General features: G+C 37.5%; 1 protein-coding gene and 1 long non-coding RNA gene across 30 annotated transcripts; one reads left to right on the plus strand and one right to left on the minus strand.

Moving 5' to 3' along the window:
- Window positions 1–1,439: 1,439 nt before the first annotated feature.
- On the minus strand, window positions 1,440–25,506 carry LOC131246005 (uncharacterized). 29 transcript variants are annotated; one of them, XR_009171078.1, is made up of 8 exons: window positions 25,250–25,506; window positions 15,162–15,299; window positions 14,936–15,064; window positions 14,429–14,490; window positions 13,812–13,904; window positions 3,009–3,077; window positions 2,425–2,465; window positions 1,440–2,121 (listed from the first exon to the last, which is right to left on the minus strand). XR_009171078.1 is itself a non-coding variant. In XM_058245857.1 (7 exons), exons 1-6 carry the CDS (start codon window positions 25,284–25,286, stop codon window positions 3,030–3,032), a joined length of 507 nt encoding a protein of 168 aa, XP_058101840.1. In that variant the 5' UTR covers window positions 25,287–25,506; the 3' UTR covers window positions 1,440–2,465; window positions 3,009–3,029. The 29 variants fall into 29 exon arrangements, 11 of the variants coding, with proteins under 11 accessions (XP_058101840.1, XP_058101837.1, XP_058101836.1 ...); XR_009171076.1 differs by having other exon boundaries at window positions 1,440–1,774; window positions 13,794–13,904; XR_009171075.1 differs by having other exon boundaries at window positions 1,440–2,115; window positions 13,794–13,904.
- Window positions 16,210–16,616, plus strand: LOC131246007 (uncharacterized). The gene is made up of 2 exons (XR_009171094.1): window positions 16,210–16,335; window positions 16,436–16,616. It is a non-coding gene; the product is annotated as an uncharacterized LOC131246007 (long non-coding RNA).

Raw genomic sequence — 25,506 nt, forward strand, 5'->3', positions numbered from 1 at the left:
CGGTTTGGACACCACATACACTCATTAAATGGGACACAAAATAAAGGAAGAGAGAGAGAGAGAGAGAGAGAGAGAGAGAGAGAGAGAGAGAGAGATACGTAATGATAGAGGGCTCCGCCACTATGAGCCCTCCCTTTTCATGCATTCAATCATACATCAAGTAGGTCCCAATACATGTGGGCCCACCGAAACAAAAATCAATGGTGGAGATTCCCTCTCTACCAAAATGGAAGGTCTAGATGACTCTTTTTAAACTAAAAAGTAAACATCATGATGGGGTCCATGGAGAATGGCCCCATCATGGAATGATCATGAGAATCAAGGTGGGCCATCAGCCACATCTAGGGTCTAAAGTGAAATCCATACCATCAATCAGTAGGCCTCACTTGGCACATCATCAAAATCATGAAATCTATGCCTATAGAAATACTCACCGTTCGATCTTTTTGATCCGATGGAACGCTGATCTCCTTGTGTCTCACTTTGATGGAAGGTAATGAGAAATGAAGGGCTAGGATGATAGATCTTGGGAGAGGAAGTGGGCCACACACAACACTTTCTTTCCTTGAAAATGCTTGGATGTCTATCACTTTTGGTTTCTTTGTTGCTTGGAAAATGTGAAGAGAAAGAGAGAGAAATGGTGGTTGTAAGAGAGGTGATGGATGTAAGGTGATAATTGTACTTGACTTGAAAGTTAACTTGGTAGCTTACTTGACTTGGGGAGAAAAAAAGTATGGATTGTGTACTTTTATTGATTGATTAATTGATTGATGGGATGAGTTGTAGAGATTCTCTTGGGTTCGCAAATGCACAGCGTTTCTTCAAAATAAACGCGGGCCCACATCTCCTGGCCAGGGTATCGGATCGGTATGTGAGAGCGATGTCGGAACCGCGGCGATGGTGCAGTCGCAATAGTAAAAGTCTCGGATTAAGCCAACTCAAATCTACGGGATACGACTTAAGGTCGCGCGCAAACATTAATTATAGGTCGTACATTGCCGGAATTCGACGGGAATGATCGCGATAGTCGATGGAACAGTACGGAATAGGATACGGGCCATACAAAAGCCTAAGATTTTGCCTCAATTGTCCAAACCGAGACTACAACCCCTGTGGCTAAAGGTTTTAGCCTCAGTTTTAACAACTGAGATTAAAAAGGCTTTTATAGTATAGGTTTTTAGCCTCTATTTCTACAACCGAGACTAAAGTCTTTAGCCACGAGAATTGTAGCCTTAGTTTGGGTAACTAAGGCAAAATCAAAACTAAAGATGGATTTAGCCTCTTTTGGCATCAATCGAGGCTAAATTCAATTTTTAACCTCATTTCTCAATAACCAAGGCTAAATCTAGTTTTTCACCTCAGTTAATGCCAACCAATACTAAATTCATCTTTAACCTTGGTTTCTATCAACCGAAGCTAACAATATCATAATCAACCAATGATTGAACCTGTGCATGTTTCACCCATTTAACATTCATCAAGACAACAATCAACACAATACTAACAAAACAATTAATGGTCTATTTAAAGTTTTCAAAACAAACTACAAATGCACATAAACTGCTACATAGCCTTCCACACAGCCAACAATTTTGTGTTGGTAGAAACGGAATCTGATTTTTCACTGTCTTAAATGCGTACATCCCATATTAGATCACAGATATCCTGCCCAGTCATTTTCTCGAAGACCCCATCAATTGCAGCCACCAGGTATCTATCATTGCTAGTTAGAGGCTGTCAATCCATCACCTCTGGTACAGATATAACACCATAACTGCCAACAAAAAAAAAAAAAAAAACTGAGTGAGAATAATATGAGACTGGCTAGTTTCATGAACAAAAAAAACTTAAAACCCTAATAGAAATTCAAAATCAGAAATCTAAAGATTATGGTCAAAGTAAAAACTGGTACTTATACAACAACAGCCCAATAACTAGTATTCATGTGAAAGGGGTTAGGTGTGAGGGCGAGGTATTAATGGGAATATTGTTGGCAAGTTACTAGAAAGACATTTTCAAACCAAATCATGTCCTCCACATCAGATTCCTCGAACCGAAGCAGCCTTTCAATTTGTGGGCCCATTGTTCCATGAACCAAACTGTCTCAAGCTCCACCTGTGTCTGAAAGATTGTGTTGTGAGACTAAAGAAACCTTTAGGTGCACTACCTAACAAAAGGTGTTTCACCGCAGATTGCTTCTTAACAAGCTCTAGTTGCTTGGTTTACTGAAATGGAGTGACCAGAGAGATTCTGATCATTCTTCAGTAATTAAGGGTGTGCTTGGTGGCACCAAGTATCATCAAATTTTTAAGATATTTTGCACTGAATTAGATGATTAATGATGAATTTTCATGATATTTGGAGCAACCAAAAGTAGCCTGAACTAAACTTCTACTGTCTTGCTTATTGTTTTTCTGAACTTACAGTTGTTGTGCTCCTCTCCATCTTGGGTACAAGTGCAGAATCTATATAAGGAACATGTAGAACTATAAGCATGGAGGTAGAGATACTATTCAGGAGCATATATACATGGAACAGATATTATGCAATGCAATGCTCGGCCCAAGAGTTTCTACAATACCATGGGTTTTCAGTTTGTAAAAGTAGTGCCCTTGTTTCAGTGATCTAAAACATCTATATGATGGGCTCCAACATGCATGGACCATGCAATGATCTAAGCCATCTATATGATGGGCTCCATGGATGGATCATACACCAAAATATCCTAGGTTTGGATATCTTATCCCTTCAATTCATGGACACTAAACAGACGGTTAAGAGTTAAAAGATCAATAGTGACTGACTCGGTGGCTGGGATCTTCCAATCTCAGGGACTTCTAGTGCGTGGTCCATCCCTGGTGAAGCACATTGCACCCTCTGTTTGGATCACTAAAGCACGGATCCAACCTGAACAAACTGAAAACTCGAGTGCACTGTGAAGACTCTGCGGCGAAGAATAATTAATACTTTTGCATGGAATAACTGCCAAAAATATAAGATGCTTTAACCTGACAGTGGAAGAATCTCCTTTAACCTGCTTCCTCATCTCTTTCAAATACAATCAGAACAAGGTTGACCTGCAAACCACTCATAACCATCTTCAACCATTACACAAATGCTCTTACGTATTTAGTGACAACCTGGAAATTTTTCTTTCTAGCTACGGGATAAAGTGAGATCCATCGATAATGATTTCTTTTCTTTTTAATGCAAGGCAAGATATAGCCAAGGTTGCATTTGGAAGCACTAATGAATTGAATTGCAATAACTACAATAATAAGAAAAGGACCATATCGCAATTGTCTTTCATAACATTTTAAATTGTGCGATTAAGGTCCAAAAGAATGGAACTTCGGTTTGAGGGCTACTTCCACATTAAACCGCATGTGGACTTGACAGATATTTAAAAGCCATCCTACAAGTGGTAGAAAGAACTTGGAGGCAATGGCCAATGTTGGGAAGGATGATAAAATCTTCTACTGAATCGAAATCGCCATATACTTTTCCAAGCTTGATTGGCTCCCACGGGTCCTTGACTCCCCATGCCACTAGAACTAGGCACTTCAAAGAAAGAAGAAAAAAATACATAGAAATGCAGAACCAGCTTCATGAATTGGAGGAACCGAAAGGCTAAAAGAAATGGAATTTGACATCATGTGGGGTGATGCCTAACCTTAACTTGGGTGATCAGTTAATCAGGTAGAGGACCACCTGAGTAGCAAACGAAATCAAGAAACACATCAACAGCTCCAAGATCCAGTCCTGTCAGTAGCATCTTCTGAACGAGCTCATCTGTTACCTTGGAAGTGTCATAGTAACACTAGAAGCTAAAAGTGCCCTGGTTTGTCAATTAGCGTGAGTGTTAAGTCAACAAGACAAGTGAGCCCCATAGGAAGATCATTCAAGCGTCTGCCTCAACTGGATGTGTGATCCGAACTTGTCAAAAGGTAAACTTAGCCTCACATCCCATGTCCCAAAACACCCAGGTATATAAATCCCTTAAAAGTGAATAGAACAACATAGGGTTTAAAGTATGAAATCTATTTTGTCAATCAAGAAAATCTCCAAGTTTTCAGCTTTTGTCAATATATCGAGATCCATCGATGTGATCGAACACCTAGTATCGATGTCATCGGACATCGAATTGGGGACTACTTGTGTCCAGCAACTAACTTGATCTCTAGACAAAATTTTCGATGAATCAATGGAAGTATCGATATCATCGACATTCGAATTCCGAGATCATCGAGACAGTTCGATATAATCGAATTCCGGTCTGTTTGTGTCCAACAAGCTACCAAGGCAAATCATACATTTATCGATGACTCGAAGAGAGCGTCGATATCCTCGGAATTCAAACTGCAATGACATCGATGGATCTTCGATGTTATCGAATTCGGACCAAACTAGTCTAGCAAGCTTTTAGGAAAATCCTAATTAAATGTTCAAGGAATCGAGACTCCCTCGATAATATCGATATTCAAATATCGATCATATCGAATATAGGTTGGTATCATCGAATTCGGACATTGGAATGTCCAGCGAGCTCATAGGAAAATCTTCCATACACGATCGATGAATCGAACTAGTTATCGATATCATCAATATTTGAAATCCGATGACATCGTGGGAGGATCGATAATATCCAAGTCAACTGTCTCATATTTAATCTGCTCTCATGTTTTCATTGTCGAGAAATCGAACCATGGTTCGATGAAATCGGAGTTTGAAATCCGATGACATTGAAGCATGTTCGATATGATCGATCTGTGTATAAGAGATTCAGCAGTGATTGTCATTAGAGTTCATATCATCGATCTGTCTCTCAATATCTTCAAAAGTATACGTTCGATGATATCGAACTCTGTCAAAAACTGACTGTTTTATTACCGTTGGATCTCTTTGCCTATTTATGGAGAGCTTGCTATGGGTTGCAAGATAAAGAAAAATAGAGAGAGCCTTGAGAGAGTCCTGCATACTATTTACCCTGAGCTCTTTTTCTCATGGGAGTTCATCCTCCAATCCACCCTCATCATTGATATTCAATAGAGTGGATTGAGGAATTAACTTCCGCATTCAAGGGTCATCCAGCTACCACCTTAATGGCAAATCATTGAGCTGGGATACCTTAAATGCTTGAATGCTTGGAATCACTCCGTTTCTAAAATAGGAAAATATTTAATAGAGTAGGATTCCAACATAACTTTGACCCAACCCGTCACCTTACATTGGAGCATCATAAGTGTTGCGGATCAAGGGAGCTGAAGATTTTTCGTCATCAAAGGAGGAAATCTTCATCAACGTGCTTAATGGGGCTCATCTACTTATTTGTAAGTCATTAGAGTCCAGAGACCCTGCTGATCATTCCTTTGTGTAGGATTGGGTTACAGGTGATTCTCACCCCTTTCAAGTCCTCATAGGAGGCTTCCGACGGGAGAATACGTGTGGGTGTTGTGTGTTGACCCTTACTCTTGGTGAGCATAAACTTATGTCCTTAGTGTAGGTTCTTAGCCTATGTGGCCTAAAACTTAGGTGTTGTATGTTGACCTTTGCTCTTATGTAAGGCATAAACTATAGGTTCCTTGTATGGATCCTTAGCCTATGTGGCCTAAAATCCTAATTTCCTTGTGTGGATCCTTTGCTCATGTGTAGAGCATAAAACCCGGGTGTTATGTGTTGACCCTTGCTCCTGTGTAGGACATAAACTTGTGTCTCATGGAGACATGTCTAGGTTCCTTGTGTAGGTGCCAGAATCGACCTTGTGTAGGTTGTAAAGGTTAGAGGTGAACCTGATTTAAAACCTCCGTTAGTAAAATTCGGTACACTCAAAGGGTTGAGTGTGTCCGCCAGGATTGGAGTAGGCAAGTAGCCGAACCACTATAAATGACTATGTTTGGGATTGTTATTTGTGTTTTACTTTTCTGTGTTTACTTTGGATGTTTACATGATGCATGATGACATGATTATTTAGAACTGATAAGTATCACATTCCACACACGGTCATTCATTCAATCCATCTTAGACTAAGGTTATATATTGTTCAGATTCTACTTAGTCTGGTGATTGGATCCTCTAATTGGTTTGGAAACCATTAGAGTTAAATTGATGATATCTTGACATTTGCATATTAGATCAAGATAACGGTAATAGGTTTTTTATTTGTCATAAAATTTTATAAAAGTCCTATTTACCCCCCTCTAGGACACTTCGACCTATTCCTACTTCTACTAAAGCGGTCACTACCGCAATTTCAGAAGCCACCCATCAAAACATTCACGACAGACACAAAGGAAAAGTTTTAGTAAATTTGAGTAGCATATTCATATCCGAACATGGCAGCACAACTTTTATATAAAAGCCACCCCCAAATTGTTGAGAGGGGCTTGGATGATGATTACAATTATGATGATGAAACAACAACAACGACGACTAGTAGTAGTAAAGGTTCATTAGAATGCACAAGTAGATCAAATTGCAAACATTCTAGTCAATGAAGAAGAAATGAGAAAAAAATGGTTTCCTAGCATCCGTATTTTATAGCCCTCAAATTTAAGTTACATTCCTTTCAACTCCAACTTGGAAGAGTAATGCAATGGTAATTGGAACTGAGATCAGCAATATAAATGCTCAGGTAAGTAAACCTCAGCCATTTGCACTTTAATAGAGCAATTAAAGTGGTTGAATTAGATAGTGTTGCCAAGATAGTGTGGCCAAATGCACCCTTAAAAATCATTTGAGCAATTGAAGAACTCAATCAATTACTTGATATATTAGACTAAAAATGCAAGCTATTTAAACTTGAAAAACTCAATCCAATGCTAAGATTCGGGTTGGTTCAGACTCAACCCTTAATCGGGTCTGATTCAGTTTCTAACTTTTGATGAAGAAAAGAGTAAACAAAAAAATTTCCATTGATCAGGAAGAACACTACAGGCTTCCTTGGCCGAAGAATCATATTGGTCCATTCATTAGGCTGCATATATGTGAGAAAATTGCACGCATGTTGAAAATTCCACAGTGGAAGATCCCAAGATAGATGAAGCAACTAGGATTGAAATCTAACTAATTACAACAGATCTAAAATGTACATACAGCTTTTTAAAAGCAAAATTCTACAATGGAAGATGAAAAGTAAATGAAAGTAAGCGATAATGGAGAGACAAAATAGTTGACGCGTAATTGTACTTCTATAGTATGAATAAAGATAAAATTGATTGAAGATTAACAGAAACTGTCTTAGGAAACAAAAATTGCATTTTTTGCTTTGAACTTTCTTCTTCTTCTGCTTCTTCCTTTTTTTTTAAAAGACAACCTTAGGCAATTCATTTTTGAAGGAGCTTCCCGCAGAATTGGAATGGAAGCATCAAGCACAGAATCCGCCATAACATTTGATCTTTTATTTTTATTTGTTAGGAACTCACCTCGAAGTGAGAAAAGTCCTAAAAAATAGATGTGTGCTGCTTTGAGCAAATTCATATTTTAGGTGCCAAAAGCGCTCAACTTGTCTAGGTATACAATGGGTTAGGAGACATTATAATCCTAGTAATGGCCTCTTACAAATGAGGAAGCGATGCCACTCAATCCATCCACTTACCATAGAATAAAGCTTGGTACTAATTCATAATGGTGTGGCTCTAAGGAAAGAAAGGGAAGCAGCCTTGGCATGTTTAGTTGCACCCACTACAATGTTAGAAGAAACGCAACATTTGCAAAGGGATGCCATGTGTACATCCAAATCATCAAGTGATTGAATGATAAATTTGTGCAAACTTCTTGGCAGCTTTCCAAATCTGACCAGCCCAAAACATTGAAGTGGGTGACTGAACATTGGCCTTGAGCAACTATTCTAAGAAAATTGAAAGCAATGAAACTTTTGATCAGATTTCTACATTATATCCACTCCGTCCATTCATTACGCCAACTCATGTTAGGACATAAACTAAAAATCAAGAAAATTCAAAACTTGAGTGGACCACAACACAAGAAACAATGGGATTGAATGCTCACAATTGAACCTTTCTTGGGGCTCACAAAAGTTTTGGACCGGGCTGATATTTGTGTTTTACCTTAATCCTTGTAGGAATGACCTCAAGAATTTATTGGATGGCATATAAACACTACGGTGGGCCCCAAGAAGGTTTCAATGGTGAGAGTTTTCATCCTCATTGTTTCCTCTAGTAGGCACACTCAAGTTTGGATCTGCCTCATTTCCAGGCTGATATCCTAGCATGTGCTTGCTAAACAGAGTGAATTTCACACAGACATTGTTGTGGGCCCCACAAAGCTTTTGGTTACACAAGCTCCCTTAAAGCTTAATGGCCAATGGGGTTGTAGGAAATTTGTGTCCTAATGGACCGAGCTAGCCCCACCTCACGAGAAAAAACCATGACACACTGGCAGATACAATGGATGATGCGCATGCACTTAGTAATTATTTATAAATTACATATGTAGCATATAAGTAATTCAAACCAGTGTTCGAAATATCAGTATCGTGCAATGTATCGCATCCTTGGGATACAAATACATATTGGTTATCGCACGGGATACATAGTTTGTATTGCATAATTTATTGCACTTTTTGGGAAACATGGGGAAACATTGGGAAATTAGCTGAATTTTTCTATGAAACTTCAGGGATTGTTAAAGAAGACTTTAATACACACTTTTAAATCATAAAATCTCAAAACAAAAGTGCACACAATAGGTTTCCTTTTATAGGGTCGTAAGCCATGTACTGTCTGATTGAACTAAGGCAACTATATTCAAATATAATGTATCAAAACATGTATAAAAGCATAACCAAGTGGACCCCACCACAGAAAACAGTGGGGACAGAGACGCCCACCGTTGAAACCTTCATAGGGCCCACCATGATGTTTATTTGAGATCCAACTTGTTCATAAATCCAACTTGTTCATAAGGTCGCACATACCTAGATGAGCTTTTAAAATGGATGGACAGTGTGGATGTAAGGCACACACCCTACAGTGGCCCCCATTGTTAGGGATCCACCGAGTGGGACGCGGGTTGCCTACTAATGCCAGGGGTTGCCTATTGATGCTGCCAGTAGCAAGGTGGCTACTGGATAATACTTTGTGAGCCCCACTATGATATTTGTTTTAGCTACATGGTCCATCTATTTTTTCAGGTCATTTTAAGGCACATGGCCAAAATTGAACCAGGTCCAAATTTCAAGTGGACCACACCATAAGAAAACAGTGGTGATTAAACATTCACCATTAAAAACTTCGTAGGGCCCACTATAATGTTTATTTTGCATCAAACCTGTTGATTAGGTTACACAAACCTAGATGAAGGGAAAACACAAATATCAGCTTCTTCCAAAACTTTTGTGGCCCTCATGAAGTTTTTAATGGTGAGCCTTCAATCACCACTATTTCCTTTAGTGTGGTCCACATGAGATTTTGATCTACCTCATTTTTTGGGCTAATGCTCTAAAATGATCTAAAAAAATGGATGAATGGCGCGGATAAAACACATACATTATGGTGGGGCCCACAGGGCACCGTCCAGTAGCTACGTTAGTAGGCAATCCACGTCTGTCTTGAATTTTGGATCCATCTGATTTTTGGTCTCATGTCCTAAAATAATCTGGACAAATGGATAGACGGTGTGGATTTTTCAAAAACATCATGGTGGGCCCCACCTAGCATCCCAGCATAGGAACTTCCTGCTAAAGGCAATCCGCGTCCCACCATTTTCGCGCCCAGCGCTCTACGAACCAACATTTGTGTGGGACCCTAACTGTGGCCCTCGTCATTATGTATGTGTTATATCCACACCATCCATCCATTTGGAGAGATCGTTTTAGGGCCTGATCCAAAGCTCAAGTGGACCCTACCATAGATAATAGTGGGGCAATGATGCCCCCCATTGAAACTTAAAACCGCTTCTACGGGATTCACCATGATGTTTATTTGGGATCCAACCTGTTCATAAGTTCATAAAAATCTGTGACAAGGTAAAACACAAATATCAGCTTGATCGAAAACTTTTGTGGCCCTCACAAAGTTTTTAACGGTAGGAGTTCAATCCCCACTGTTGTGTGGTGGTGCCCACTTGAGCTTTGGATTTGACCCATTCTTTGTCTCATGATCTAAAATAATCTCTCCAAATGGATGGATAGAATGGACATATAATACATACATCTATGTGGACCCCACTGTAAGGGCCACACCGTCCTTAGTTCATCCAAGTCGCATCGAATCCACTTTAAGGGGCGAGGATTATGTGTTACGCAGGTAATTGCTTAGGGGTGTTACCCTTACTGCAGGGCCCACCTTTGATGATATGTTGTATATCCACTCTGTCCATTTGTTTTTCCAGATCATTTTAGGACGTTGTCCGAAACATTAAGTACATCCAAATGTTAGGTGGACCACACCACATGAAACAGTGATGACTGAATGTTCACCGCTAAAAACATATTAATGCCTACTTTAAGTAGATCCGTAATGTCTATTTGTCATCCAACCCGTTGATAAGGTCAATCAAAACTGGATGAAGGGAATATGCAAAGATTAGCTTAAACCAAAACTTTCGTTGCCTATAAAATACTTTTAATGGTCATTCACCACTTTTCCTAGTGTGGTCCACCCGAGATTTGGATCTTTTTAATTTTTGGATTAACATCTTTAAGGGATATGAAAAAATGGATGGACGGTCTGGATAAAACATATACATCAAGGTGGAGCCCACAAAGCACATGACAAACCAACCAGTACGTCTGTCTCCATCGCACTATCAAAAAGGGCTTCGAAGCCATTTTGGCAGTAGAGAGGGTTCCGGAATGACCGGAACCCTAAATCCCTAAAATTTCTCCCAAAAAATCCCCAAATCCCACGATTTTTGGCAAATTTGTTGCCGAAATCTCCCTTTTGTAGGAAATCCACAATTTATTCGACAAAAAACAAAATGAGTTCGAAGTTTTTTCGCACTTACGGCGCACCACTATCTCTCGATCGTGTGGCCCACCAAATTCAACTTCCGATCACGCAATCTTCTTCCACATGTACCGAAATCCCCTCTTACATGGATTGAAAGATTTTCCCTCTCTTTTTTCTTCTTTTTTTTCGATTTTCCGATAAATATGTAGATACAACATGATAATATCACTAATATTGGTGATTTCGCTAAAAAGAAAATCATGCAATATTATGCGATATATCGCACGATAAAAAGAATCATGTTTTTTTTAAAAAAATTTCTGAGGGTATCAGATGGGTTTCATCTCGCTGGCGAGCGATAACGATAATATCGGCCGATAGTATCGATATTAGGAACACTAATTCAAACTAAACCACCCAAATTATGGGTCCTAATTTAGATGGGCAATGAACAAAATATTAGTCTTATTTTATTATCTGACTATCAAATTGAGGGACATCTATTTGACGGTAAAAATGAAATTATTTTTTTAAAGGTTAAATTTCAAAATATCTAATGGTCTTATTAAAAAACTAGTACCCAAGTGTTTCCTTTGCTTTTTCCTTGTATTTTCTGCATAGATTCCTCATTATATGCTTTGTCAATATCCAGTCAATTTTTTTATAGATGCCCAAGAATGCAGCAATAGACCCTATTAAGATTGACTCCACTCCTTTGCTATCAACAACTCAAGTTATGTTTTAATATGGCCCTCTTGAAACATGCTTAAATTGGCATAAGTCATGATAACGATAACAAGCAGCAAATTAACTAGCGGTCCTGCATCGCAACCAAAATCATCTTTTGAGGTGTAAATGGAATAATATGCCTAATGTTTCATTAGGATTTATTCATGATCATGAATTAAAGCCGGGGATCTGATTTCTCATTTATGCTTGTATCCTTTGCCCATGTATTTTCAGCTTAGATTCCTCATCTATGCTTTCTCAATAAAATCCAGTCATCTTTCCCACCCAAAAAAAAAGAAAAGTGGATGCCTAATAATGTAGCAATGAGCCCTATTAAGAGTCATTCCACCCCTTTGTTATTGATATTCCAGTTATTTTTAATATGGCCATCACAAAACATGCTTCAATTGGAATAGTCATGGTGATGATAACAAGCAGCTAATTAACGAGCGGCTCATACAATGCAACCGGAATCAGCTTTCAATGCGAAAACAGAATAATATGCCTAATGTTTCAATACATTTATTCATGGTTAACAGGGGAAAAAACAACTGTCAGATATAGGATAATGCTGTTGACCTTTTGGCATAGGCTTTCTGTTAATTTGTTCAGTTCTCCAAGGGTGCTTGAACAAAGGGATGGAAATAACAGCGTGTAGAAGAAGAATTGGCCTAGTGCTCTGCAATTATTTCCCCTACAGGGACTAATAGAGCTTACTTACCAAGAATTAGCAACATGAAGGTGCAAACTGGATGCAATTCATTTTTTAGTTCAGATCACGGGATCCAAACAATACTAGGAACAGACTTATGACTTGTATTGGTGTACCCAAAATGGTCAGCCGGCAGAAATGTGTTTAGGGTGGCCGGTTCAGGAACTGCACCAAGCTGGGACCACCTTTCCACCCTGAATGAATGTCCAAAACATTCCAGGTCAGACCTGAAATATTTCGAGATATAATTGAGCTGAGAAGCATCATCGCCACCCAACTTGTGATCAGTTAGAAACGTGATTTTGATAAATGCAGAAGAGTTTGCCGGTTACCACCCACACATGAATCTCCACAAATTCTCAGACCAAAATGTTCCCCTCCCCCCTCGCACTAGGTCTCATTCAATGTTTTAAATATCGTTATCGCGTAATATATCACACCCTTGAGATACAAATAAATATCGGTTATTGCATGAGATATATTGGTTGTATCGCGTAATGTATCGTTGTTGGTGGCAAACATGGGAACATTGGGAAATTGGTCGAATGTTTCAATGAAACTTCAGGAATTGTTGTAAAAGACATCAATACACACTTAGAAATAAAAACATTACAAAAAAAGTGCACATAATAGGGGTTTCTTTTGTATGGGGTCCTAATATATGTGCTTTCCAACTTAACTGATGCAAATATATTCAAAGTCTATTCATATAATTTATAAATATAAGAAGACATGTATGGAAACACAATCAATACATTCAAAAGCAAAAGAAGAATCACTAGATCAACTTACATACACGTTTAATTTTGTGTTTGGATACAAAGATTGCAACTGATTTGTGAGAAATTGAGAAATTTTGTATTTTTCTCAATTTTCCACAACTTGACCCGTCTCCCCCAAATCTCAAAATCGAAGTTCCAAATCCATAATTTTTCATGGAAAACATGAAGAATCATAGATTTGTAACCATTTGACACTAGTTTAATGTGATTTACAACAAAAACATGGATCAAAAATTGAAAATGCGCACTAGATCGAATAGGTGGGATATATCGACACTGCCTGTGCGTTTCGTATAGCACGGGTGGTATACAAGATATATCGTAGGCTATATATCGGCTGATATCGTCGATATTTAAAACACTGGTCTCATTCAGAACCAAACCCACCCATCAGAGCAACACGTCCCATAAACCAGTCAATTTTCACTTATCAACTCTCATTGATTTTCACTTATTATTTTTAAAAGTTATAGTGGTAAAAGCCAGTCAATTTCCATAGCATCAATCCTTGGCTACACATCTGTTTTTCACATTGGATAGACATGCTTAGCCCCACATGTAAAAGTGACAACGATCATAAAAAGTTCAATTCTGGAAAAGTCACTTGAGACATCACATCATAGCCAAAAACAAAAGACAAAAAAGGTCAGGAGAACTCACCCTAACCAGATCCCCAACCTGCAGCTTCTTCCATGAAATACTTTCCCATTCCTGACCTTGCAATACATCAACAGGTGTACTATTTATCACTCTGTCATTGAGAAAGAGCTTCTGCACAATGAATTAGCAAAAGATAGATATATCACATCACCAGACATTACATGCTGCTGCAATGCACAATATCCAAAATGAAACACCACCTTCAAGTAACCCAGAATAAAATGACAAACAGACCATTTCTCAATAACAGATATAGATCTCAAAATATCACAGCAAAGACCGTGATTGCAGGCTAAAACATGAGGCACACTACAGAATGATACTCACCCAATCCTCAAATGCTTCCTTAACAAGAGATACAAAAAGCACTAGACTCAGTGGGACGACGCTCGTAACAGGATGCACAGGACTGCACAAATATCAAATTCTTAGTACGTAATCTTTTTGAAGCATAACAAGATAAAAAACAAAACTAAGGTTCTCTTATTTATCTTCAGCAAAGTTATGAGCTCTAAGAATCCTTCTTGGTATGAGGGTTGGTCATTCAAACAGTGAATTCTGCTGTGCGCAAGGACTGATCAAACAAGAACACAAGAACACATTAAACAAACACTAGCTTAGCTGGGGGAAATTACCTGATTGGTGTTGTAGACAAGATCGAGATCATAAGAAAGTACAAGTCTGCCACCCGCTTGAACTGTCAGTGCATACACAAACATTTTAGGAGAATATGCAAATGAAATATTTATTAAAAGAAAATAAAATGACATACAAAGATATCGAGAAGAGAATGAATAAAGGCACCATTTTCAGCTCAGGCCTCCCAAAACAAATATGCTTGTGAAATAACATTAGCTTGTTATGAATAAGTTGAATCACTCAAAACAGTTTTCAAATTTTCTTTCTAATATTTCCTATGTCTTATAAAGAATGTAAAATAAGATCAATATGGTAAGTCTTGAAGGATGATAATTGAGTGGAGGTAAAAGAGGCCCATAAGGAGCTTCTTTCCAAGGAGCTGTTGAACAGTGACCCAAAGAAAAATCCATATAGCTTAAAGGGAAGGACAATTGGATGAGGACAACAGGACCCACACATATCCCTCCCATAATATAAACAAAGCAGACATTGACTCATCTCACCTTTGTCAATACGATCTTTTCCTCCTACGAAACATTTCATCCAAAGAAATGCCAAAATCAATCCAATAACAACACAACAACCAGCTACCGTGCCGACGACTGCTCCAGCAGATAGCCCATTGTCACCACCTGTATCAGGTGCAAAGTCCACAAGGAGAAAAGATCAGATATCATGACAAGGAAGGCTATGAAAAGAGAAAGGGCTAAACCAGTTAGAATATCGTACTTGATTTCACCGTAACAGCTGAGATTAGAGGTCCTGATAAGTGTAAATGTAGGCATTTCAAGAACTCCTGATAAGTGTCAGGATTGAGCAACCTCTCCTTGACTTTTTCATAGAAATGAAATTCTTGAGTGTACACGCCTGCCACAAAAGTTGAACAGAAAAATATTGGATCAGATGCTTTTAGCAAACTAATAAATCATCATTGCATCACAAACTGAATCATAACTCATGAGATCTGTTATTGAGTATACCATCAACTACTGAACTGAACCAACACAAACATTTCACACACAGGATTTGAAACTCGAAGAATTCTTTCCAGCCATCGCTTTCTAGTTTACTTTGAATAATTTCAGCGAATGTTTTCAGCCCAAATGGGGAATGAAACAATGCTGCATGAGACTTCGGGAGGACATGCCCTTTTCTAGTTCTAAATATGAGAAAAACATGCCCACATAGAAAAAATAAAAATTAAATTTATTTTTCTAATCTAATTTAAAGAAAAAATATGATTCCTACTCAACTAGGATTTATGCAGACATCCAGACATGCCCTGAATTTCCAGATTACAAAAACAAACAAAATGTGGCAAATAGAGAATAGGTGGAATCAAAATAGTAGACCTTGTAGAATCTGAGATCGATCGAGAGCCCTTCGGATGCTTGAATCAACAAAAGAGTATGATCAATGCTCTCAGAGTTGATCAGTGCAACAACCTTGCACCACAAGGTGTCCTCATCGCCAGGAGCAATTGCAAGCACTGCAAAATTCATTTACAGAATCCTCTTCAGAAAAAAAAGAGTAATTATGAGATGTTAGAGGAAATGAGATGACCTTAATCTGAGACTTTAACGGCCTTATCATATTCGGATTTCTGGATGTGGCCATTGAGGGTGGAGAAGAGGTCTTCGAGAGAAGTGGATGGCAGAGATTGAGGAGAAGGCGACTGTTTTGGCTTCTCTTTGGCCTTTGGAGCCATTGATTTCTCTCTTCCTTACAAGAGCAGCTTCTGTGATGTTTTCTGTCTGAGATCGAAGGAGAATTCATTGCAGGGCTTGTGGGGGATGGGTTGATACCATGTTTATAAAGTCGAGATGCTTGCAAACTAGAATACATAAAATGTTATGCCATCACCTGACCATGCTGAATAGCAGCTACCATCATGTAGGCCAAAGTAATCCTGGTTGTCACAATGCCCAGAAATGAGTGTAGTAGAGTCAGCAAGTTTTTAATAGCTTCACGTCCATGGATGTAGAATGATATAGGAAAGGAAGCTCACTTTTTACAATGAGATGTATACGTCGAATCTAAGACTCAACATGTTAGATCTTCAAAAGTTTTGGTTTACTCTCTATTGCCTTAATTGAATCATACCTGTAAAGAAAAGAAAAGAAAAATATATATATATTTCACCACTTACCACCACTTGTCAAACTAAAAACACCGAAACCAAAAGGAAGACCAAAAAAAGAGAGAGAGAGAGAGAGAAAATATCCACCTCAGAAAATCACAAATTAGAAACAAATTCATAAAAACAGACCAACTTTTTCAGTATCTTATTACTTTTACTTCTTTTTAAGTACTTACAGGGGATAAACCAGAGCAACCAAAGGCCTGCATATCAAATACATAACAGGAATTAGGAAAGGAAAAAGGACAGAAAACATACATAGAATCCTCCTCAAAATCACAATTTTTCTACACAACTTCACTTAAAAGAAAACAAAAATCTTCAATTAACAGAATATTTACAAAAAAATTAAAATTAAAATTCAAAGGTTCTATGCCAAATTACTTGAAACTAAAATTTAAACAGAGACAGAACATGTATTCAATGGGAGGAATTATCATAAAAGTATTGTTCAGTTCCCTTCTGTCTATACACAAACATGTCTGGTGATTAAGCGGTTTTTCTTGTGGGCCACCAAATAGATAGGCCAAATCACGAAATTCAAAAGGATGTAAATGTGATAGCCATCCGATCAGTGTCTTGCAGAAGGAACAGTTACAACAACATTCCATATTTAACCAGAAAAAGATCACACGCTGTGGCTCTTTTTCTTTTTATTTTGCCTCCATAGCCCATTCATACTTTGGCCCACCAGATTAACAATCCCTATGATCAGACATGTTTACATGAGTACTGTAAGGAGGAAGCTGAACAGATCAGACCTACAAATGTAAATCCAAAGGAAGGAAACATGTAAAGATCATCAGCTCAAAACAATAAATCAAAAAGCAAAGCTTCGTACAATCGAATCTGAAAGAAAAATAGATTCATCAGCAGGAATCAGATCGAAATCCAACGAAATCTCACGGAATCGAGAGACATAAGCTGGATTCAGATCAAAACAGATCAAGCAACAAAAATCGAGAAAAAAAAAATCAGAAAAATCAAACACTAATAAGTGGAAAATTTTGGGGAAAAGGAGGAAAAAAGCTCACCGTCTTTAGAGGATCTTATGATCAGAGAGAGAGATGAGGGATTTTTATAGAAAATGTAGGATTGTATGAGAGAGAGAGAGAGAGAGAGAGAGAGAGAGAGAGAGAGAGAGAGAGAGAGAGAGAGATGAGGCATTCGCAAGAAGGGCGGGAAATAGGATTACATAAGCATTCACAAGAAGGCCTTCATACAGAAGGATTGAATCCAAATAACACAGAACCCTAATTGAGAACAGCAGAGAATAGTAACAGTACCGAATTTTGCAATCGGAGGATTGTATGAGAGATGGAAAGAGAAAATGAATTCTGGCAATCGAAACCCTAACAGAGTTGGAAGAAAAATAGGCACCTCAAGTTTCTGCAAAGCGACAGCCTCCGATGCGTTGGTGATGTTGATGAAGGCGTCGATTGCGTCCTGCTGGGGTCTCGCCATTGCAGATTCGAATTCGTAGAAAATTTGTTGACTCTCAATTGGATTGGAGTAAGAAGACTACAGAGGAAACAGAGATCTGATGTTCTCTCCTCCTCCGGCTTTGGTAGCTTCCATAGCTTTCCTTCTCTCTTTTTTTTTTGCTTTTCCTTTTGATTAATCGGCAGAGCGGAGCTGGCAAAGATTAATGTGCCTGTTTTAAATGTAAATTTCAAGTCCGGAAACCATTGTTGAATCTCAACAGTTGTTTCATCTTCTAGTGGAGTGCGGTATTGAAGCTTGATATGCATCTCGATCATGATGTTTATGAAAAATTCACTACATTCATCAGTTTTGAAAGATCATTTTAGGCGATAGGCCCAAAATTGATCTAAATCCAAAACTTAAGCGCACTATACGTCAGGAAAACGTGTCAGCAAATTCTTACCTTTGAAACTTTCCTGGGGCGCACCGTGATGTTTATATAACATCCATACCATTCATAAGGCCATTCCTACTGGATGAGTTGAAATCATAAAAATTAGCCTGATTCAAAATTTCTGTGGCCCCACGCTTCTTTCAACGGTACATGTTCAATATTCTTCCGTGTGGCTAACTTGAGTTTTCGTTTTGTGTCAGTTTTGAGACTGTATCCTAATATGATCTGAAAAACACAGATGGAAGGAGTGGATTTCTCACAAACAACAAGATGTGCCCGCAATTGGAAGTTCCTGCAGAAGCCTTTTGCAGGAAATCCATGTCCCCCCATTGTTACCCTTGAATCATAAATGCAGCTCCCTGCCCGATACGGTTATTCATGGAATCTCCAGACTTGGTGACCGTGATCAATCTCCATCGTTAACGCAGGGACAAAGGAATGGACCTGTGGAAGCCTTTGCATGTGTTCAGCCATTGAACAAGGGGTATCAAGAATCGATCAAACCGTTGAAATCTAGGCCCTATAATAGATGAGTCATAAACTGAAAATCACGAAGAGCAAATGATCCTAACCGTCCAATTTGTGGCTGATAAATGGATGGTTTAAACAATAAATACTTAATGGTTCAAATTGGACGGAAATATGTTAACCAATTGGAGTATAGTGCACCCAATCAATTTAAATTTGGGCTTATGCCCCATCTACAGAGCGACCAATGAGTTGAACGGTTTGATTGAGGTGCAAAGCCATTGCTTCCCACCAATCGAGGCAAAATGCTATATTTTTAGTCTTAGTTTACTACTAACCAAGGTTTTAGAAGTGAGCTTTTAATCTCAAATTTCTAACAATTGAGGTTAAAAAGTGAACTTTTAATCTCAATTTATAGTAGACCTTTAGCCTCAGTTTCTTACCAACCGAGGCAAAATGATAGACTTTTAGCCTCGGTTTATCACCAACCGAGGCAAAAAAGTTGACTTTTAGCCTCGTTCTTACTAACTGAGGCAAAATGGTAGACTTTTAACATCAATTCCTCATCAACTGAGGCAAAATGGCAGACTTTTAAGCTAAAAAAGTTGACTTTTAGCCTCGATTTTTTACTGAGGCAAAATGGTAGACTTTTATCCTCAGTTCCTTACCAACCGAGGCTTTCTCACCAATCAAGGCAAAAAAATGGACTTTTAGCCTCAATTTTTCACTAAGGAAAGCAAAATGGTAGACTTTTAGCCTCAATTTCTTACCGATGCAAAATTGTAGACTTTTAGCATCAGTTTCTCACCAACCAAGACAAAAAAGTGGACTTTTAGCCTCGATTTCTCACCTACCAATGCATGAGGTTTGGGCATATGGTATTCACCATAGGTTTGCTCCCTATAGGTGAGGATTTGATTCCCCTCCTTGGCTTTACCCGATACACGTGGTTGTGGGTTTGCCTGTATCCACAGGGATTAGTCTCACTCAATGTTTTAAATATTGTTATCACGTAATGTATCACACCCTTGGGATACGGATACATATTGGTTATCGCATGGGATATATCTGTTGTATCGCGTAATGCATTGTTGTTGTTGGGAAACATGGGAACATTGAGACATTGGTCTAATTTTTCAAGGAAACTTCAAGGATTGTTGAAAAAGACATCAATACACATTTAAAAATCAAAACATTACAAAAAAAAATGCACATAATAGGGGTTTTCTTTGTATGGGGTCTTGATACATGCACTGTCCAACTGAACTGATGCAAGTATATTTAAAGTCTATTCATATAATTTTTAAACGTAAGAAGACATGTATGAAAACACACACAATACATTCAAAAGTAAAAGAAGAATCACTAGATCAGGTTACATGTGTGATTTTGTGTTTGGATACAAAGATTGCAACTGATTTGTGAGAAATTGAGAAACTTCGATTTTTTTCAATTTTCTGCAACTTGCCCCATCTCCCCCAAATCTCAATATCGAAGCTCCAAATCCATGATTTTTCATGGAAAACATGAGGATTTATAGATTTGTAGCCATATGACATTGATTTAACGTGATTTACAGTAAAGAAAAAAAAAATGGATCGAAAATAAAAAATGCTCACTGGATAAAATAGGTGGGATATATCGGCACTACCTATGCATTTCGTATCGCACAGGTGAGATACAAGATATATCGTGGGATATATTGGCCAATATTGTCGATATTTAAAACATTGGTCTCACTTCAAAAAAGAGGTGGGGACACCCTGTGTCTTCAAAAAAAAAAAAAAAAGTAGACTTTTAACCTCAATTTTTCAGCAAAATGGTATGCTTTTAGCCTCAATTTTTCACCAACCGAGGTTTTTAAAAAAAAAAAAGTAAACTTTTAGCCTCAATTTCTTACCAAATAAGGCAAAATTATAGACTTTTTAGCCTCGGTTTCTCGCCAACCGAGGCAAAAAAGTGGACTTTTAGCCTCAGCTTCCTAACAACCAAGGCTAAAAAGTGAACTTTTAACCTCAATTTCTTATTAACTGAGGCAAAATGGTAGACTTTTAGCCTCGGTTTCTTACCAACCGAGGCAAAATGGTAGAATTTTAGTATCGGTTTCTCACCAACCAAGACAAAAAAGTGAACTTTTAGCCTCGGTTTCTCACCAACCGAGGCAAAAAAGTGAACTTTTAACCTCGATTTCTTACTAACTGAGGCAAAATGGTAGACTTTTAGCCTCAACTTCTCACCAATTGAGGCAAAATGGTAGACTTTTAGCCTCAGTTTCTCACCAACTAAGGCAAAATGTTAGACTTTTAGCCACGGTTTCTCACAAACCAAAGCGAAATGGTAGACTTCTAGCCTCGATTTTTCAACAACCGGGGCAAAATAACAGACTTTTAGCCTCAGTTTCTTACTAATTGAGGAGAAAAAACAAACTTTTAGCCTTGGTTCCTTAGCAAGCGAGGTTAAAAAGCACATTTAGCCTTCATTTTTTGAACTAAGGCTAAAAAAATGTGGCTAAAGGCCAATTTTCTTGTAGTGATATATATCTCTCTCTCCTCACATTGGGGGGTTTTTGTGTCCCCATCCCATTATATAAGGGTCTCCAGTCTCCACGCAATCTCTCCCTCATCTACTTATAATAACAAGTTGAAATTTTCCAACTTAGGAGGAGAATATGATTTATTTTTTTACTAAATTTAGAGGTAGGAGTGAATTTTGATTAAAAAAATTTAATAATAATCATTTTACTAGTGAGGACCCTTAATCTCTAGACCTCTTGTTCCTAACCAAGCCTCTTTACTACTTGAGCTACTTGATGTTTTTTAAAGAAAAATGCAATTAAATAAAGTTATTCACTTGGTTCTAAGATGGTTTGGAAGAAAAATAAAAGTAAAAGAAACATAATTAAAATTTAAAGGCCTAACCTTCTATACGCCTCTAACCAATGATCTAAAGAAGTACTTTATGCTAATGTTTAACAAATAAAATTCATAACTAGAACATCTCATGATATTTTCTACACAAGTATCATTATTTTTCTTCACCGAAAATACTATCAAATACATTATTTTATTTATGCCAAAATTTGCATGCCGCATGTATGAATGACCCATAGTCAACATGAGAAGCAAGTTAAGGAATTCACTTACAATAGATGACTTTCATTGGAGTTTCATCAAAGATTTCATGCATACAAAATACGAAAGAAAAAGTAGAGATTTGTGGTCTATTCTTAAGGTTCATGATCATGTGGCCAATATGCACAAAATGGTTAGTAAATGCCTCAAATTATAAATATATGAGAAATATAGGTTTGTTTTTCTAATATGGAAATCATCATCTTGGATTTATATATGGCAAGTAGGTAAATTTAAGCAAGTGATAAAATTAGCAGCTTCCAAATGTAGCAAGTAGCAGCTTCCAAATGTAGCAAGTTTTCAAATATAGCGGGTTTTGAAAAAAGATCCCATTTTTTTCTAGGATATCACACCTTTTTCTCAATTCTTTCAAAATGCATACTCAAAACACTTTCTTTAATTCAGTCAAGTCTTGTACCTAAAACCATTTACTATATCATTCTTAATTTGTTTTCCTGCTTTCAAAAACTCTTACTCAAAGCTCTAAATGCACCTTTTCCTGACCCTTAAATCCCTTTTCACCATCCATAAAACTGGTGCACCCTCCCTTAGTTCGATTCAAGATAATTATCCAACTCATGAATTAGCCTCAGGCTTGCTATCTGGCCTATTATTTTCAACCCAAGTGCATTCCTTTAAGTGTATTTATGATGCATGGGTTTGGGACCATGTTACATACATCAGAAAAGAAAAGAAATTTTGAAAACTTTATATGCCTTAAGAAAGTTTTTTAGATGGTTTTAAAATTTCTATTTTGCCTTGGAAAGATGTTGTATGCATTACGACTCATGGTTGTCACAACCAATTCGTGAAATATTATAAAATGCAATTATGGAGGTTGGTGTTATTGGTCTATAAAGAACCAACTTTATAATGAGAAATGCACTCCATTTAAAGGTTAAACAATTTTTATATCTTGCAAATTTCCAACAAAAGAAAGAGTTGTGTGATTCATCTTTAGTTATGAGAGATTCCAACCCAAATTGGTCTAGTAATTCCTAGTTCATCTGAACTAAATTCCTGATTGATATGCACCCGACTTTATATTCATTTTCAACACGCCACAACAAACAGTCTAAATACTTCTATTGTTTCTTATTTTCTAAAATTACTAAGAAGGCCTAGGCATCCCACTTCTTAGACCTCAATTGCATTTATTGTAAAAAGTTTTCAATTCTCAACACGCCACATCTTTTTTTTTTCTTTTTTTTTCTTTATTAAATCTACATTCAAGCTACGAAATTTTAGGACATTCCAATTACCAAGTTTATTTTTAGCTTTATTTTAGTTTTTCTAGTTACTTCATTGTAAAAGTATATTTATTAAGGTTTCTTTTGACTTTTGAATCACCTTAATTTGAGTTTTATTCAAGGATATATAACATTTTAAAGCCAAGCTAGGTAAAATATCTCATTGCACTCTTTCACAACTGCATTGGGCTACACAAAAAACCAATTCCCAATATCTTAATTGTCCATTTGTTTATGACACATTGTTAAAAAAAGCTGTCACTTCTTACATTTCACAAAAACCTTAGACCTATATCCATAAACCTCAAATAACCCTTTCATATAATCACCATCAAATAATAAACATTAATCCATGTCGTTAATTTTTCACTTTTCAAACCTAAACTATATATCATTGTGCAAAGCTAAGCGGAAAATAGAACAGATAAACAATTACTAGAATCCCACACTTGTTTAGAAGAACGTAACGAATAATGCTAGGATGAGGTGTGGGCAACATCACTCTCTTTGAAATAATTTACACCCCTTGGTTGATTCGACAGACACAACATGCTCCCTAACGCACTATCCCCAAGATATAGTACCCAATGTATAGTCTCCTTCAACGTACACAAGCTGTAGGAGAATCCAACACCATATTCACCAATCACACTCCTTCGATTGCCCAAAGAGGAAGTAAAAGAAAAGGATTTCTATGTTTTTTTATATATAGAGGAAAGAAAGTGGATTAGAAATTTATCTTTATGCATTCTAATCAACAAAAAAGTCCTTTTTATTAATCTTAACATGGAAATTGTGAAAGGATTAAGATTACATTGCTTCATGCCATTGTGGTGGCCCAAAAATAGGGGATATGTTTCTTTGCAGTGGAATCAAGACTCGAACCTTGAAAAGGCATGAAGACATGAAAAAGTCTTTTCATAAAAGAGACTCGTAAGTGTCATTTGATGGTATTTAAAAACCCATCTTTGGGTTATTTTAAAATAACAATAACTACAATCTCTCTTTTACATCTTTTTCTCTAACACTCTTCTTTTGAGTCATTTTTGAATATTTGTAGAAATTGCAAAATATTTAGGGGGCAAATTGCAAATAGAAAAAGAGTCGGGGGGTAAACTATAATGGTAAAAAATGGGTGTATGTTGCAAAATTGTATTCGAGGTATGGCTTTTTGGTTTTGTAAACTGCAATTCACAATTCTTTAGTTTAGGAGAGGAGACTTATTGTATCCTAAAGGTGGATTTAATATAACCCTCTTTTAAAGAAAGCGACATTGTAATGCACCTTAAGTCTATCTTTAAGTGGGTTCCAATCCTTGCCTCAGTGGTAGACTCCGAGGAGTTTCAACACGAGGTCTTGGGTTCAAAACCCATAGGTGGTGAAATCCCACTACGGCTAGGTGGTGAAATCCCACTACGGCGTGCGTGGGTGTGTGTGTTGGGTGCGTGTGTAAAAAAAAAAAAAAAAAAGTCTATCTTTAAGTATGTATTTCTTTTGTTTCCATCGCTGCCATACACACCTATACTATTTCATGATTTACATAATTATTGTTAAAGGATCCAACCAAGTCCTTAAAGCTTAAGATCCAGAGTGTGATAGTAAATTTGGATCTTAAAATCCTCAATAATCGGTTAAAATCAATGGAAAAGTATTTCCATTGGTACGAAATGGTTGAGTTTGCTTAAAAAGATACAACCTAGGACCCGGACATGGAGTTGAAGAAGACTTGCAAGTGTTTAAATTATCGGCGATATTATCCAAATATTGCCGATAATATCGGTGTGGCTGCACTAGCGACACTGATACCCCAAAATTTGGTTTCGCTACCGGAGAAATTTTCGTTATCGTCGATAATTTGGATTATCGCCGAGAATATCGCCTGTAGCATAGCGTAAATAAGTAAAAATTAGAAGGAAAAAAAAAAAAAAAGGATTTCATTTCGGTATTACCTGGTTGATCGGAACTCGGAAGAAGAGGATCTGACATCGATTGATAGCTCCCTCTTCGATCGATGTCGCAAGATGGATGATTTCGGCGAAAAATCCAGAATTATGGGGGATTTCTTCTCGAATTGGGTTGGATTTACGGTTTTGAAACTGTCAATCGAAAATACCCCTTCATGAGATGGGGAGTTGTCAATGCAAACGAAATCTTCCTTTCGAAAATCTCCCTTTCTTCGGCAAAATATCCCCCTGCAAATCATGTT

This window comes from Magnolia sinica, chromosome 5 (genome assembly GCF_029962835.1).
Source record: "Magnolia sinica isolate HGM2019 chromosome 5, MsV1, whole genome shotgun sequence".
In the NCBI taxonomy this organism is placed as follows: Eukaryota; Viridiplantae; Streptophyta; class Magnoliopsida; order Magnoliales; family Magnoliaceae; genus Magnolia; species Magnolia sinica.

Bases quoted from the DNA above. Each gene is read 5' to 3' on its own strand.
- LOC131246005 (XM_058245850.1), bottom strand. From the start codon at position 25,503: ATGATTTGCAGGGGGATATTTTGCCGAAGAAAGGGAGATTTTCGAAAG. The intron at 18,208-25,249 runs GTAATACCGAAA...AATCTTTGCCAG, and splicing joins TCCGAGTTCCGATCAACCAG to CTCCGCTCTGCCGATTAATC. The intron at 16,536-16,748 runs GTAAGTACTTAA...TTTTCTTTACAG, and splicing joins GTTGCTCTGGTTTATCCCCT to GTATGATTCAATTAAGGCAA.